The 17767-nt window shown below is 33.7% G+C and overlaps 2 protein-coding genes and 1 long non-coding RNA gene across 3 annotated transcripts; 1 reads left to right on the forward strand and 2 right to left on the reverse strand.

The window, feature by feature from the left end:
• Positions 1 to 3857: 3857 nt before the first annotated feature.
• On the forward strand, positions 3858 to 6318 carry LOC123924017 (equilibrative nucleotide transporter 8). The gene is made up of 2 exons (XM_045976781.1): positions 3858 to 4544; positions 5454 to 6318. The coding sequence occupies exons 1-2, from the start codon at positions 4046 to 4048 to the stop codon at positions 6149 to 6151; spliced, it is 1197 nt and encodes a 398-aa protein (XP_045832737.1). The 5' UTR covers positions 3858 to 4045; the 3' UTR covers positions 6152 to 6318.
• Positions 6319 to 9829: 3511 nt separating this feature from the next.
• LOC123921046 lies at positions 9830 to 11511 on the reverse strand. Its single transcript, XM_045973446.1, has 3 exons — positions 10550 to 11511; positions 10278 to 10450; positions 9830 to 10181 (listed from the first exon to the last, which is right to left on the reverse strand). Exons 1-3 carry the CDS (start codon positions 11102 to 11104, stop codon positions 10043 to 10045), a joined length of 867 nt encoding a protein of 288 aa, XP_045829402.1. The 5' UTR covers positions 11105 to 11511; the 3' UTR covers positions 9830 to 10042.
• Positions 11512 to 16119: 4608 nt separating this feature from the next.
• LOC123920043 lies at positions 16120 to 17629 on the reverse strand. Its single transcript, XR_006813396.1, has 3 exons — positions 17337 to 17629; positions 16987 to 17038; positions 16120 to 16247 (listed from the first exon to the last, which is right to left on the reverse strand). It is a non-coding gene; the product is annotated as an uncharacterized LOC123920043 (long non-coding RNA).
• Between the last annotated feature and the right edge of the window lie 138 nt (positions 17630 to 17767).

Raw genomic sequence — 17767 nt, forward strand, 5'->3', positions numbered from 1 at the left:
ATTGGATTCTCATTGTGTTTGATTTTTCCTAACACCATCAAGAAAAGATGTGTAAAGTCTTATGAAAATTTAGTAAAATGAGAACTTTTATAATTTATAACTGCTAAGTGCTAACACATTAACAATGCATTTTCACATATTATTATTGTTGAATATGAAGAAGATAATAAAGTTTGTGTTCGTTCATGAAATTAAAAAGTGGCTGGAAATGAAACGAGGCAAAAAAGAGAAACAAAAAACATTGAAAGCAAAAAAATCAAAATGAATGGGGTTTCAAATAAAGGTTTGTGACTATGACTTGATCTACCGTGACATAACAAATTCCTTATATTTTCGAAGATACAACTCGGCCGTGATTGAAATAAACTGTATTTGATCGCAATTCTCTATAACACTACATATTGCCAAGTGACGACAACTGTTATCGTAACTGATCTTTTTAACACTAAATATTGCCAAGTGACGACAATTGTCTTTTAAACTGATCTTTGCAGAAAAGATACTACTATGTAAATATAGTAGTATCTTTTCTGCAAAGATCAACCAAATAGTTGAATTAATTCCTTTTCTTTCTCAGTTTTTATTTCAAAAGAGGATTAAATTAAATGTGTAACAAATCAAAAGCAATATTGGTATCAAATTTTTATGAACTTCATGTTGTATCAACTCTATAGAAAATCTTTAGTCAAAAAAAAGAAAAGTCTATAGAAAATCTTTTGTGTGACCACGCGTGACATAATGATCTCCATCCACACAAATGCAATACATAGGGACCATATTACCAGCTCTATACAACAAAGCCATATATTCAAAAGTCAACAAAAAACCAAAGCAAGATTCAGTGTATAGTTGTTACAGTGAGAGTTGACATTGACCACTTTCATTACTTGAGTGGACCTTTTTCCTTATATGACCAAGGAAGAATGAGTAATCAAAATTCTAATTTTGTAATATGTGTCAAGCACTGTTAGGTATGTAATCATGAAAAGTAAGAATTTGATACTACACAAAAATATGAACAAAAAATTAATATTTTAGCAGCCAGACAAAATGACATCTTTTTTTCTCACATAATCTAATGGGGTGTCCACAAAATTTTCAGTGATTCTTTTAAGAAGTGGATGGCTACATAAATAGTATTTACTTTAGCACAAGATTTATTTATTTTTCTTCTTTTGAGGGTGGTGTGCTTTTACTCCTAACATTGGACATCATTCTAAGTTTGGCCCAACCAATATTGTATTTGTACTAAAGAATATTCTATTCCAATGGCCAATTAAGTCTTGGCAGATATATGTGATACTATTAGATAAGAATTCTTGAGATTTAAAAGGACCCTTTTGACAATATAGTTCATGACTACTTTTCCTTCTAAACATCATTCTTTGGTTCAAATGGTTCAAATTATAATCATTAAACACATTAAGTTATGCAAATCTATCTAACTTCAAAGATTAACCAATACAAGCCCATTTAATTTAGGGTGCCTTTTATTGTGGAGAAGTGTCTCATATGGTCCACAGTGGACCAATATTTGAAAATTGTTTTAAACTCCCTATAAGTAAAAGTTCATGCTATCGTAGTATTACTTGTCCTCACGACTAAGATGATGACTCAACCGGTGTTAGTTTAACAAAAAAACAAAGAAACTAATATTTGTTTTCTCTAGTTTTTTGCAAAATCAATATCAATCAAGTCGTTATCTCAATCGTAAACATGTGGAGGACTCTACACATCTATTTATTAGTAGCAATGTCGCGATCATCATTAAAATTTTGACAATTTTCAAGTATCGGTCTATCGTATAGACTACACATAACACTTCTGCATCCTAGCAACCACCTTACTTTAGTACTTATATATAATTAAATTGTTGGCAGATCTATAGAGCTAGAAAGACTTAGAAGCAAATTAAACTAAGTATATTGGATCTTAACAAAATAACAGTATCAATCAGTCAGAATCACAATCTCATGCATACCAGACACACTAAAATCTTTATGCTAAAGCTCTTCCAAACTTTACCATTTTGAATGGTTGATAAAATTGAAATAGACACTTTGCACAACCTTTTGCTCCCTAGAGATAAACTCCTTTGAAAAAATCACTTTACTTTGACACTTTCTTATATATCTTTGCCCTTTTTATCTCCTAGATTTAGTTATAGATTTACAATATATTACCATAGTTACTTTAATTTTGTCATTTTCTCATCCAAACTATTAATAAACATTAATGAAAAACTTTGACACTTAAAAATATCTAAGATATGTTTTCAGTTTTCTTACCTTGGAACATGAATATGGTATATGTCATTGCATACGTTCCCTTTAGGTTCACATAAAATCTCTGCAGCCACTGTAACTTTATGCTTCATTGATTAATATTTGATTCATTATTCTGTATCAGTGAATCAAATTCACATAATTTTCTGAACCACATTGACTTGTGTCATCAAATAATTGCAATACATTGCAACTACTTTTAAAGTTGAAGATTTATGACCATCCAGTTTGTACTACACACTGTTAGGTTCAAGTCTTGTAGAAAATCACTATCATTGAGTACTTCTTGTTTTGCCTTCTCCACTGACTAGATGACATAAAGAAATGTTCCACATATACTATCACTCAAAGAGTAGAGTTGACCCAAAATATAAACTTAATTTAAGCCTGTAATTTTTGTTTTAAACTTTCTTTTACAATGTTGTATTCAGAAAGAGCTTTTAAGATATGAATGAATCGCCGACTCTGACACAGATACTAAACAGACACAGATAGCGTGACACGGTTTATGTGTAAAATATTGAACATCGGACATCATATATATGTGACAAAAATTCAAGTTGAGAATTATATTCACTTTTAGGAAACAAATTTGTAAGCTAAAAAAGGTTATTATTGTTAATTGGACAATGTTAAGGAATTTAATTAAGGTTGAATGATAAATATTCATGACCTTAATAGCATACCATCATGTGGGGGCAGAAAAAAGCCTAAGATAAGGGCAACTGATAATCAACAAGACATGAGTGGGGGATGGATGATTAACCTCTACTGTATAAATTCACTAAAACAGTATCAAATTTTTCTGAGTTAAACTAATAATAAGGCTTTAAGGGCCCATTTTCTTTTCTAAATAGTCACACTTGACAAAACCTCCTTTGTTTGTGCTCTTCTCCATGACTACTCTCACTATGAGTGATCATTAATTGGTAGCACATTATCATATCATATAATCAACATTAACTTTTATATGGCCAAATGCATTCATTCAGGGATCCTTTAAGTTTCGCGTTTGTAACAGATAGGTCCTTTATGTTTCTAATTTACTATATTGTTACCCTTTCAACCTCTGTTAGGAAAGCGTTGATATAACCTTTAAGTAGCATTGTTACCATTCCATAGTTTTTTGACAAAGTAACAGTTTTTTGAAGCATCCAATTTATGTTATTAACTGAGTGTAAAAGTACAGAAGATTTCAAGACAGCTTACACGTGTGTGACTGTGTCAATAAATGGTATATCTAATTTCACCCATCCATTTTCTGTCCCCACAAAGCATAATTTTTCTTCTTCATACATTAAGCATATCTATTCCATCTCCACAAGCCCATCAATCACATTCACATGTATGTGGGAATTGGACTTGTTGCGTTTACTATGTCACGCAGTTTTGCATCTCAACCATCCGATCTCAAATGAACTGTCAAGATTGTTTTACCGTGTATTTTGTTATTGTGTAATCTGAATCATCTGATCTAAAAAGAAGTCTGAAATTGATTACAGTGTGAAACTGCGTGGAATAACTACTATAGGCGATCCTAGTCTCGTCTATGTGTATATATATGTATGTGTGCTACAAGAGCTGTCCACTATTCTTAAACTAGCTCTACCATAAGTAGAATTCTACTTGTCTTAAAAGCCAACATCTTCAAAATAATCTTTAAGCTAGAGCTTTTTCATAAGTTAATAACCCTCATTCTAACTAGAATCTCTTTGACTCTATCCAAGTATCAACCGCGAATGCGATAAGAAAGTGAAAAAATGGAAGCTGTTAAGCTAGTATCAAGCGATCCGACCGAAACAAGAGATGCTTACCGAGTTGCGTACATAATCCATTTCTTGCTCGGCGCAGGAAACTTACTTCCTTGGAATGCATTTATCACAGCAGTTGATTACTTTGCCTACTTATATCCAACTAAACACATTGAAAAGGTTTTCTCTGTGGCTTATATGGTTTCATCTGTACTTGTACTTCTTGTGATGATAAGTTGGGGAGGTTGGAGTAAAACAACACTGAGGTTAAGAATGAACTTAGGATTTTCTATGTTTGTTATGTCTCTTATGGTAGCTCCTGTCATTGATTGGGCCTCGAGTAGCGCGGAGCTGAAAGAGAGGCCGAGTGGTGCTTATGGTATGACAGTTGCAGCTGTTATAATATGTGGTTTAGCAGATGGAATTGTTGGTGGAAGTTTGATAGGATCAGCAGGAAAGCTTCCAAAACAGTATATGCAAGCTGTTTTTGCTGGAACTGCTTCTTCAGGTAAAATTACAAGCCAATTATTATATATGTTCCCTCAAAGTTGATCAATTTTATTTTCTTTTATACATGCAGATCATGTTTTCCTTATTTGAACTAATTCTGAGGAATATAAAGAACTTTGCCTAAGATGAAGGATACTTTAAATAATGCTACAATGAGTATTTTAGTCTTTTAAGTTTTAAGTATATACAAGCTTTTGAAGGTTATGGGAGAAAAAAGAAACTAGATTCCAGAGCAGGAATGGATCCACTGCTACCATTATGGAGGCATTTGTCCAATTATATACAATATATTATAAAATTTCTAGATCTGTCAATATTCCAAATTTTCTAAGTGACAAGATATTGTTGGTGTATTTAGCATATTTTTTCATCTATAATCCATAAATAATCCTATCCATCTAAAACCATGCTACACATAACTTACTTTGTAGGCCACTTCAATATAAATAATACTAATTACTTAATTTTGAAATTGTGACAAATCTTGTATACTGGTTTTCTTGCTTTACTAGGCTGTAGTTTGTTGGTAGGACTGAAATTTGATGGTCTCTAGTTTTTACATGTAATGATGTAGCAGTCACCCCTTAGACCCGTAAAGCAATATCCCTACCAACTGAGTTATTCTCACTGGAACATTTTATTTTACCACTAGTATCCGGTCCACTGGACTGCCTAATCTGATTCGGGGGGGGTCAGTTCTGACATCCGGTGGTTTCAGCCTCCTCCTGATCGCAGATTCTCACTGGAACTTAGTATACAATGAAAAATAATAAATGATATATACAACGAAGCAACTGATGATCGTCTTTCCGCTAGTACGGAAAGAGGAATAATTCAGTTGCAACTTTGAAATACAATTGCTGTCAAAAATATTCTCATATTAATAAAAGTCTTATGTGGTTGACAGGTATTATAATTTCAATGTTGAGGATAATAACAAAGGCATCACTACCTCAAACCCCAAAGGGTCTAAAAATAAGTGCTCACTTGTACTTCATGGTAGCCATAGCTTTCCTCTTATGTTGCATTATCTTTAGCAACTTGCAGCACAAGTTACCTGTCATGCAGCAGTATCAGCAGAGTCTACTTCAGGACCATGCCTTATGCTCAAAGACAAAATTTCTTGCAGTGGCAGGGAAAATTAAGGGACCGGCTTTCGGAATTTTCATAATCTATATAGTAACTTTGTCTATTTTTCCAGGATTTATAGCAGAAGATCTTCATTCCGAAGTTCTTAAGGATTGGTATCCTATTATATTGATCACAGTTTATAATTTAGCTGATCTTATGGGAAAATCATTAACAGCTTTCTATGTTCCACAATGTATCAAAAGGGCTATTTGTGCTGCCACAGCAAGACTATTATTCTATCCACTTTTTATAGTTTGTCTTCATGGACCCAATTGGTTGAAAACAGAAGTGCCAATGATTGTTCTAACATTTCTACTAGGATTTACCAATGGATACCTTACAAGTGTTCTTATGATTCTAGCTCCTAAGTCGGTGCCTTACTCGGAATCGGAGTTATCTGCTATAGTGATGACCGCGTTCCTTGGATTCGGCCTTGTTGGTGGTTCAGTTCTTGGTTGGTTTTGGATATTGTGAAGGTTTGTTTAGTTCAGATGTAATAAAAATAAGCAGAAGAAAGTAACATTCATTGTAGCTTAATTTCCCTATGTAGATTGTTTCAATATTAGTTCTCTAATGTTTGTAAAATGTAATGTAATGAATCCATAAACTGGGAATAAATTTAAGATCTGTGTCAATAGAAATAATACATTGCTTATGGCAGCAAACCTATGCAACATCAAGGATCACTACAGATAGACATTTAAAACCACTAACTACATAATACAAGAATATTTGTATTCATGAAGTATCAAAACTATTTTTTCTTCATTAAAATTAAAATACCTATTTAAAACATAATTATTATGGAATTTACTGATAGCATCTTTTAATTATTAAAAGATATTAAAAGATGTTTTTGTCCTACATAAGGTTGGTGAGTTAAGACACATAACAAAAGTTTAAGAAAGGTCAATCATTCAAGGTGAGTTCTACTGGGCCACTCTCCAAATTGGTTCACAGTATATTATAACGACAATTATGATATTTTTAGAAGTAAAAGTTCATGATACTTCTCGTCTTTACGACTAAGAAAATAATCTGATTGATGTCAGTTCAATGTATTAGAATTTTATATCGAGACTAATTCATCATTAGATTTTATGGATTAGACTTAATTCAACATTACAAAACCAACTTATAAAGTGAGAAGTATCACTCTTTATAAACTCATGTAAGACTTTGCTTTTAATCTATGCCGGACTTGATTTTTCCAATACAATACAAGCTACATATTTCTTTTCTACTATGCATTTATTTTCTGTAATTTTACTCGAACCGGTCTTAATCATAAAAGATCATATAATAACCTCTGGGTAACCACTAACCAGTAACCCCTACTTAAACGGCATCTATCATAGTTGGAGTTTTGAACCTTTAAAAAGTGTACCATGGTTCACATTAGAACATGGGCGGAGCCAAAGGCCCGGCAAGCCTGGACAGTTGCTGCCTTGCTGGGCCCTGGCCAAAACTTGTGGTATTATTAAGGGGTATTTAGAGTAGAATTGAATTTTTTTATGGGTTAATTTAGGGTAAAATTGAAATTTTTAGAAGTTAGTTTAGGGTAAAATGAAGATTTTTTATCAGACTATTTATATATTATATTACATGTGAAATTTTGTTCGGACACTATAATTTTTCCGGCTCCTCCAATACATTAGAATATGTGATGATTCAAATCCTAAAAACTTTATATAATCAACTAACATTTGCCTAAAAAACGTGTTTCTAAATAAAGATGGTCTTAAAGCTTGTACTCCTATGTTTTAAAGATAGAATTAGCACGCAGTGGTTGGACTTGGACTTATCATCATGATGAGTTTCACAAGGCAACAAAGGCACACTATTGATAAATACAATATAATTCCACGCGGACCACGCCTACTACACGTTCCAATTTTGATTTGTCCATAAGTTATGCCAGCTGAATAAAAAAAATCAAAATACAGCATCTAACATCTACACGTGTGAATGAATAGTATAACACCAAAAAAATCATGCAAGATTACTGTGTTTTTTTCCAAGGAAAATTAAGGGAAAGAAGGATCATCTTCCATCGTTTGGAACAAGCTAAAATAGCAGAGGAAAGAAAGAGAGACATGGCCCCCTCACATTATGTGAGCAGAGGAAATTAGGTGGCAGCCAAATTTTGTAACCAAAAAGACAATGCAGTCCCTACTCTTCATTACTAGTTGAGAGTTGGGACGAATATTTTTTATTATACACGCCATCAGTTTAACAGCGATGGTTTAGTAGTGTAGTGTGTCACTATGTTGTGCCATGGCCCATGGGAAAAATGTATTATTGTCACTATATTGTGCCGTGGTAATGCAATAGTTGTTGATCTTACCTCATCAGAAGAGGGACCGCGTCTGGCGTTGCTCTGTTCAAGCCTCAATGAAGTGGAGGGGATTTTGTACCTCACTCAAGTTAGTGAGGGTGAAGCAAAGGTTTTCTCTGTGTAAAGAATATGTACCTTGTTGTGAGGATTGTGAAGTTTGTATATATAGCTCCCAGCGCTGGGTCAAGACCCTTGATGTCCATTAATGTCATCAAATGGCTGCTTGAAAACGACTGGAGAGCCATGATGAGCAATAAATGTTCATCATTCCGGTGGTCGGATATTGCAGTGTACGAAGACACTGTGACCGTTGACCAGGGTAGCCGTTGTGGACTGCTTCCAAGTTGGACCTTGCTCGACGGTCCAAGAGGAGATTTTCCTCGGTTATTGGGCTCTAGGCCAAGTCCATAATAGTTGTTTTTCTTCAAATTATATACTACTATGTCATATAAAGTCAATTACATCAAACAGCTTTTGAAGTTACAAACTAATCTATAGATCTTTTCTTTGCATACTTAAATCACCTTAATTGAGTTTTCACCATCTTTTTCTATGATAAGAATTACCTAACTTTTTCTAATGTTTCTCTAATGTTGTCATTCTTATATTATATGTGCTACACTTATTTTATTCATGTGCTATTTATTTATTGCCTAATACTTTGTCTCATAAAATGCGTCTTGTACTATAAAATTTTCCCTTCTATTTGAGTAGGATTTTTGTATCACATAAAACATCTGAGGTCTTAATTTCTCTATTTCAACCATCCAACTTGATTCAATGGTTTACATCTCCTTTTACAGTTCTATTGTTTTATGTGTGACTTGTGATCTAAAGCTAAAAATGCTTCACCTTTTGCTAAACTTGCATTTCATACTCTATCTTGCTTCTACTCGAACGAAAATCTTGTGCTTCTAAGGCTTATCTCCAAATCTCTACCCTCCCGTTTAATTTCGCTTTGTAGGATCATATATCATTTGCAAAAAGGCATGAATTTTGGTATTGATCCTTGGATGTGTTCTGTAAGTACATCCAAAACTTAAGTAAATAATCAGGCCTTAAAAGTTGTTCATTGGAAAATCTTATGTGGCTCCAACATGCAACTTCGCACTAGTCAAAGTCCCCTCATACATATCATTAAAGCTCGAATATTCACAATCTAATTCAAAATCTCTTTAGGCACCACTATTATATGCCTTCTCCAAATTGATGAAAACCAGGTGCAACACTTTGTCATCCATATCTAACATCATAGGTTAGATTGCTTCCATCTCTGACCTCCTAGATATAAAACCAAATTGATTACAAGTAATTTGAGATTCTTTTCTTAGTTGTTGCTCAATCACTTTTCTCATGATAATATGTAGAAATAATTACAAGTCTTATGTCTTTCCTTTCTCCTCCTTAACAAATAACAAGCCTATATATATTTTTCTCCCTCCTTGGTGCTTACGAATTGGTATAGATAGTCAAAAGCTCTAGTTCACACTTCAACCCACATCTTCTCGGCATATTTCTTAACTTCCTTATGTTAATCCCAACTTTCAACAAATTTACACATTAATTTTTTATAGGGGTGTTTATGTAATTATATAATTATACAACTTTCTATCCTTCCATTTCTTTCCCTTTCTTTACTTCCATTTTCTACCCACTTTCATTCATAAATTCTCTCCATTAACTTTCTTTTCTTTCATTTTCTTTTTCAATCCAAAGTCCAAACCCACCAACTACCATCCGTATTTCAAGCACGATACAGCTATACACAAGCAAGCATGCTACTAGAAGATACAGATTTGACAATTCAATTCAACTCAAATCAAAAGAAAACGAGAAAGCCACCTTCTTTTATTCCCGTATATACGATTCAACATTGATGATGACAAAGCAGAACAAAGACCATTATTACATCTATTTTCACGGCCAAAACTTTAATACAACAAAAGGTTAATTAAGATAATCATAATTAATATAAACAGGTTAGAAACTCGCAAGGCTAAACCCAGAAACCACCACAGAACCCCAATTCAAGAAGCAGCAGCTAACGGCATAGTATGTGGTGTAACAACTCCATTAAAGAAACCAAAAGATTTTTCAGATTCTTCTTCAACTTCATCTTCTTCATCAGCATCCCAAAGAAAATGTGCATATGATGCTAAAACATAACTGCAACAAAATAAAAACCATTTCGTTAATTCATTATTACTAACATAATCAACATCGTAAGAATTCAATTCAAATATAATCAGATATGATTGTTACCAGTCATCAGGAGCTGCTTTAACTGCTTGATCAAAATAAGTCTCAGCACGAGATGCATCCTTATGACACTCCCATATCAAATCTGCGTAAAGTGATAGAACGTTACCATCATTTGGATTCGCCAAAATCGCTCTTCCACAATACTCTTCAGCTTTCACATAGTCCTTACGAACCTATTATAATTCAAGAAACCAAATCAGCATAATTAGTAATTAGTTAAACATAGAAAACTAATTAACTATCTTAAAATAGTAATTAAGAATCTAAAGTACCTCTTTCAAGTACTTTGCGTAGTTGCCAAGAAAAAGTGGATTCTCAGGATTAGCTTCGATCATTGTACGGTAATATAAATCCGTACTATCGTTTCCGTGATTTGAATCACCGAATCTGGAAATTCCACCGTCGTTTTTGTCAAATCCACCGTTACCGCCTTCTTCAACCAAAACACGCGTCGAAGCAGCTTCTCTGGTGTTGACTCCACTCTGTTCTTCTTCCAATTCGGAGAGAGAACATAACGCGGAACTAAACGACGCCGTTCTTGAACGAGCACCGAAGCTTCCGGTTCTGTTCTCTTCTTCGTCTTCGCGGTGGAATGGTTTCTTGTTGAGCGGTGAAGATAGATCGGTTTCTGATAGTGCTCGAGTCAGTTTGTTGACTGAACCTGCAACCGGCGAAAGTGAACTCGACGAAGAAGATGAAGCTGAGAGTGTAATAGATCTGGATTTCGGAATTCGGTGAAAGATTTCCGGTTCCGGAGATGAATCCTTTGAGTTTGAATGAGGAATCCATGGATTCATAACCGGCGTGGAAGAACTTCTTAGAAGCATTGTTGCAAATTTGGTTATGGTGATGATGATTAATCTGGTTTTGTATGAAACCCTAAAAATCTGAGAAAATTTGGAGAACACTGGAAAAAGGTTAGAGAAGACTCATTTGGTGATTGAGTTTTATAGAAGAAGATAGAAGTTGATCTTGACCGTTGATTATTGATCAAGAGAGTTTACTATATTTGGGTTCAATGATGCGTATGTCACGTGAAATGGGACCCGCTAATGATATTTGAAGGCGTTGGATTGAATTGGACGGTGGAGATGAATGGATTCCCTTTCATTTCCCCCGTGAGGGAAAAAAATCAGATGAAATCAAGAGCTGGTTGTTAAAGAGGAGAGAGAGTGTAGATAGATTTTTTTAAGTGTGACGGCTAAGGCTGTGAATCGTTGAGGTCGCGTTCAATTCAAATAGGTTTGGACAAAATGTTTATGGGTTTTCATTCAGCACCGCCCGTGGAGATTCTTTTGGGTCCCCTTTGAGGACATTCATGTCATTTCACTACCAACTTGCAATCATGACATAAATGACATAAGTAAATAAATAAAGGTTCATGGTAACAGCTTATCAAAAAAAAAAAAAGGTTCATGGTAACTTCTGCCTTAGATCATTTTTGATGGTGAGTACTTATTTTTTTAAGTACTAGTACTTAATAGGTATTTCCATTTGAGCAAAATATAAAGAGTATTTAATAGGTACTGGTTCTACAATAAGAAGTGGTATCTATTTTATTTGTGTGGTTCCATTTATAATGATGCATAGTTATTGGTGGAATGTGTTATTGGATGCTCTTAAGGACACATGTTAAGCTACCTAAAAATAGAAATATATAGCATTTAATGATACAAAGAATTTAATGTTTAGATAATTGAATACAACACAAGTTCAATAAATATTTTCCACATTTATCTTCTTAACATGTACCTTAAGACACAAGTTAACATTCTTCATAAATAAATAAAAGAAGAACTATTAAGATATTGAATTTAAATGGTTATTAAAGTTTCTTTAAAACAAATTGTTCATAAGAATTTGAGTTCGATTTTTTATGAAAATAATTTCGGCCAAATTTTTACTTTTCCTTTGGAGAACTTGAGATAATTCTTTTTCAAACTTTAATTACTTCGTGAACGAACTCGAAAGTCTCTCTTATAGCCTTAGAGTATTGACTCAATACTGTATTTCTCTTGAGTTCTTTCGTACTCCCCAATCGAATTTTCTCAAAATATTATATACTCCCTTGGATCTTATTATAGAAAAAATATATATTTTTAGTGTATAGTGTTTTTTTTTTCTGTTTTATTTCACGTATATTAAACTCTTGCACTAATGCATTAAAGAAACATAAATGATATTGATAGCACAATTTTTTATACACAATACACACGTAAGAATATTTTTGTAATTTTCCATCTTTGTCTTCTTCTTTTCATTTTACGGCAATTTTTGCTAAATTTCATTTATTATTTTTAAATGTGAAAAAGATAAATTATTATACTATTGTAGTCAGGACCTAAGAAGTATGGACATCTTTGTGCTTAGACGTGTCGCGGTGTCTAACACGTGTCAGTGTCCGACACTCGTCTGACACGTGTCGGGTAGCTCACGCCGGTGTTCAAAAAAAACTCAATTTTTTCTTTACTTTGACACTTCTTTGATCGGTGTCCGACACCTGTAAGACACTCGCACAACACGTGTCGGATGAGTGTCCTATAAAAAATTGTTTTTTCTTTGTTTATTCTCTCCCTAGGCACATATCAGACATGTCCACAAGAGTTAAAAATGTGTCGAAACAACAATATTAGTTAATGATGATTGAAGACATTACATTTTGATTACAATATTTTTAGCTTTTTCAATATTAGATAGATAAATAAAGGAAAAATACTATCATATCTTGTTTTAAAACTTTTCTTAAGAAATAATTTGTTCAACTTAGATTTAAGTGTATATATTTTGATTCTTAATTTATATCTTTTTTAAATATATACTAGTGTCGGTGTCCTATATTTTTTATATTAGCGGTGTCGCGGTGTCCATGTCGATGTCGTGTCGTGGTGTCCGTGTCGGAGTTCGTGCTTCATACGTCAAGACTGTGTCATAAAAAATAAGTCTAAAATTTAAACCCTAAAATAAATTTTTCAGGGGACTATTAATTCCTCAATTCAACGACCAACAACATCAACATCTCCTTCACATAATCAAAGTCAATCTTTCACACCAGTCCTCACCACCACCAATGAGAGAGATCGATAGAGAGAACAACGAGAGGGATGATGGTCAGAGAAGAGAGATAGTATATAAATGGAAAAGAGGGCTTCCGAAGAAGAGAAATGGTGGCCAAAATAGAGAAAGAGGATGGTCGGAGAAAAAAGAATCGATGTGTGTGTGTGAGAGAGAGAGATTAGGGATGTCAACGGGGTGAGGATTGAGCGGAAGGTAATTTATCACTCCTTGTCCCGCCATCTAAAATATTCTCCATCCCCTTCTTCATTTCCCCCTTCATTGAGTATTCTTTCTCCATCCTCATCCTCGCAGATCCCCGTAATTTCCGCAGAGACTCATCAACCTTAAAAAAATATCAAGTTCTATTATTTTTAATCAAACTAGTTGTAAAAAAAAATAGTAAAGTTTAATTATAGAACAAATAAAAAATTAAAATATTATTGTGAGTCTTGTGATATTAATCAATATCATATATAAACAAATGTATACACATATTGTGTGAAAAACATAATAAAAAATAATTTATAAAGTACTTAAATATACATTTTAAAATGTTATTTTAATAAAGTTTTCAAGACGAAATCTCCACAAGGTAGAGGATAAAATCTCGTCCACATACTCAAACCTCTCTCGGGGACTTTATCTTCCACCCGTATCCCTATTCCCCACGAGGAAAATTCACCATCTTCGGGTCTCAAACAGAACAATTCTTGCTGGGATTCCTATTTACAAATGAAATTGACATCCTTTAAAGAGATATAGTATAGAGACACGTCGACGAGCAAGTTAACAGCAGTAGAACGATCGATAAGAGCCAGAAGAGATGGACGAAGAACACTAAAGTATAAAAGAGAGAAATATGATTCTATATCATGAAGAAAGAGAAAAATAAAAAGAAAATAAAATAGCACATGTGGTGGAACTTTATGTTCCTATAACATTTATGTTAAAGAAATCACTTTATTTGTACCAAAAAAGAAAAAAGAAAGTGCTTTATAAAGGGCTCATAAATTTATGATGTTATTTCTTTTCATAAATGTTATTTGAATAACTATTTTTTTTGACAACTTTCTATCTCTTACTAGTATATTCTTATTTTCTCTTCCCATTTTTTTTTTCTTTCTATTGTTTTTGTCCAATAAAAAAAGAGAAAAAACTAAATTATTCCAAAATTGTCAAAAATAATTGTTCAAATAACATTACTCATAATTATTCAAATAACATTACTCATTTCTTTTAGCTTATTAATAATTCCAAAGCAATACAAACATAGCCTAAGTTTGGGAACTTTATTTAAGCTGTTTTTATGATGCACTAAAAAGCTAGCAGGGTAATTGGGTAAGTGGCAGATTTTTTCTGGGTGAAATTTAGCATGTAAGAACAATTTTTTCTTGGTGAATTTTAGCATGTAAGAACAATTTTCTGGGTGCACTAAGAGTACAATTTTTTTCTCTTTCCCTCCATAACTCCCTAATAACCAAATCTAAGAAGTAAGAACATATCTATTGGATGTTGCTTTAACGAACTATTGGGATCCAACTCATTCGGATGAAGGGAAATACACTACAAGAAAAACTGTGTATACCCACGGCCATTTTTGCCATTACCCACGGCCTCTCCTTGGGTATATGAGATTTACCCACGGCCTACCCACGGCACGGATCCGTGGCATTTTGCCTCGTTGGTAATTCATTACCGAGAAAAATACCGTGGGTAAGGTTACCCACGCAATTCCCACGGCCTTGTCCACAAAATTACTTGGGGTTTAGCCGTGAATAATACCCACGGCATTACCATGAGTATCCCATTCCTTCCCACGGCTTTACCATGGAAAGTGTGGCTCCCTTACACACGACGCTACCCACGGCCTTGCCGTGGGTAGTGTCAATTTTTTTTATTTTTTTTACTTTCTTAACCTGTTAGCAGCAACTTTTGCCTATTGTCAGGAGTGTTAACTTACTCCAATGTCATCCAACATAAGAACCAATTCCAAACAAACTAAACAATAACTAAATTCAAAACTAATTAAATTGAGTCATCAAAAGATCATTTCCTCAAACTAAAATGCAGTGTTAACAAAAATTGACACTATTCCAAGTGTCAAAATAAATAGATAAGAAACTAGTAGTTTGGACAAAAGATATAGCCGTTAGTTTAAGCTTAATCAGTCATAATAACAAAATGCACCATTAATAATCTAAGCATAAGATGAAGTCATAATAACAACACACACTAAATACCAATTTTCCTCATTGTCATCATCCTCGGATCCATCCTCGGACTCATCCTCATCATAACCTGTATGGCAGCTACACTGTTTGTCAACATTATCAGCTACCTCATCATAACCTGTATCTGCAGCACGTTGCTCTGACTGCTGAACTTCCTTTTGACGCTTAAGCTCGGCTTGCCTAAGTTCCTCCCTTGTATTTCGAACCTCATCCTCTGCTGCCTTTGCTCGCTCCTCAAGTGTGTCTTGAAACACCTGGTCTATAATTCGATGACCTATCTCCAACACCATAGAGACGTCCTCGATTTTGTGCCAAACACTTCAATGTTGTTAAGGTACAGACAGATCCAAACATGAGGGAATCAATCATGAGGCAAACAATAATAACAGTTCAGTAGAAAGATATAAGTTGGCTGAATCATTGCCATCGCAGACCTCAACATCAATCCTATACTTGGAAGTAAAATAGGCAAAGCTGAAAATCCATAAATATAAAATGAATAGAAAGATATAAGTAAGAAATGAAATTTTAATCAATAACATAAGTTAAGACAACCTTATAATTGGAACATTGGTTGAATGTCCATCTCTACACTTGAATGGCGGTGTCCAGCCATAGCATTGTTTAATACAATTAGTGCAACCATGAAAGTGCTAACCATTGTTAGAAACAGTATCCAAATTCACTGCAAAAATCAAATGAAAGCATTAAATCATGATACACAAAATAAATGAGTCAAGTTTCTAAAGTACCAGAACATAAATGATTGCATCAAGGTCTGAAAAACAAAAACCAAAAGAATAAAGTAAAAACTAAATTAATTAGACTAGCACTTAATCAGCGAGTGATACTTTTTTTCAATGACTAAGAATTCCAACATATTAGACTAGCACTTAATGAATTTTGCAGGTTCTATCAGGAATGTTTGCTTATCAATTTTGCTGATGCATTACCTGAAATGCAGCAATCTGAAGCTATGCCAAAGACGAAGCAATTGTTGCGACAAGAGACCAAGAAAACTTCCAATTTTTTATGGAGAACAAATCTAATAGATCTCTTTCCATTGGTATAATATAACCAAAATGCTTCAAAACAAACTTGTCTAATAAATAAAATGCATATGTACCTAATCAATTTCTGCAATATGAATATGAAACAAGCTTGTATCACCATATGCATATGTACCTAAAATGCATATGTAACAAGATTGTATCACCATTTCTGCAATATGCATATGTACCTAATATACATATGTAAAGGGATCAAAATTTATGAAAGTTATATTTCAATTATAGTATATATAATTTTAGAATATACCTTAAGCAAATTTTCAACAGTCCTAACTTTACAAATTGCTAGAAAAAACATCTTCAAATATCCTTAATTTATAATTCTGATTAAATATATAGAATAGAATTAATTACCCTGGAATGGTGCAGCAATTGCAATCCAATCCTTAACATATTTCTCAAAAATCTGCAAACAACAATAAGACTTTGCAAATTAGTTTTCACAACAAATTCATAAACCAATTTGGGGTACTGTTTTCGAACTTGATAGGTTATGCATCTTATGTTCAGATTTACCCATAAATAATCATAATCAAAGACAAAAATCAGATTACAATCAACCAACATAAGAGTTGTTTAACAAAAACCCTAAAAATGACATAAACCAAAGACTCTAAACATATCACAATCAAAGGAGAAAAAAAATGAATGCTGAAACTAAACAGAACAAAGATCAGAACACGAAGCTTCAAAACTCAGCATACCAGCACAAAACTTCGTTCAATCGCAAACAGAAAAGACGCGAAACTTCGTTCAATCGCGAAAACGAAGAAAAGTTCACGAACAGGAGAGAGATTGGTTAGTTAGGGTTTCAATGAGATTCACGAACAGTTCACGACAAGAGAGATTCAGTGAGGGATTCACGAACACGAGGGAAGAACAAAGAGCTCACTGACGCCAATGAGAAGATCTCCGTAGCTGATATGGTGGTCGGAGACGAGTGGGTCGCCGGAGTAGAGAGTGACAAACAAATGTGTCTGAGTAAATGAAAAGGGAAAGGTAAAGTTAATAAGTATATTAGATAAAAAAAATTATAAATACATTTTATTAGTATAGACGGAATTGCCGTGGGTAGTGAAAAATTACTTCTTACCCTTACCCGCAGCCATGCCGTGGGAATCATTAAAAAAAAGAA

This window comes from Trifolium pratense, linkage group LG4 (assembly GCF_020283565.1).
Source record: "Trifolium pratense cultivar HEN17-A07 linkage group LG4, ARS_RC_1.1, whole genome shotgun sequence".
NCBI classification, from domain to species: Eukaryota; Viridiplantae; Streptophyta; class Magnoliopsida; order Fabales; family Fabaceae; genus Trifolium; species Trifolium pratense.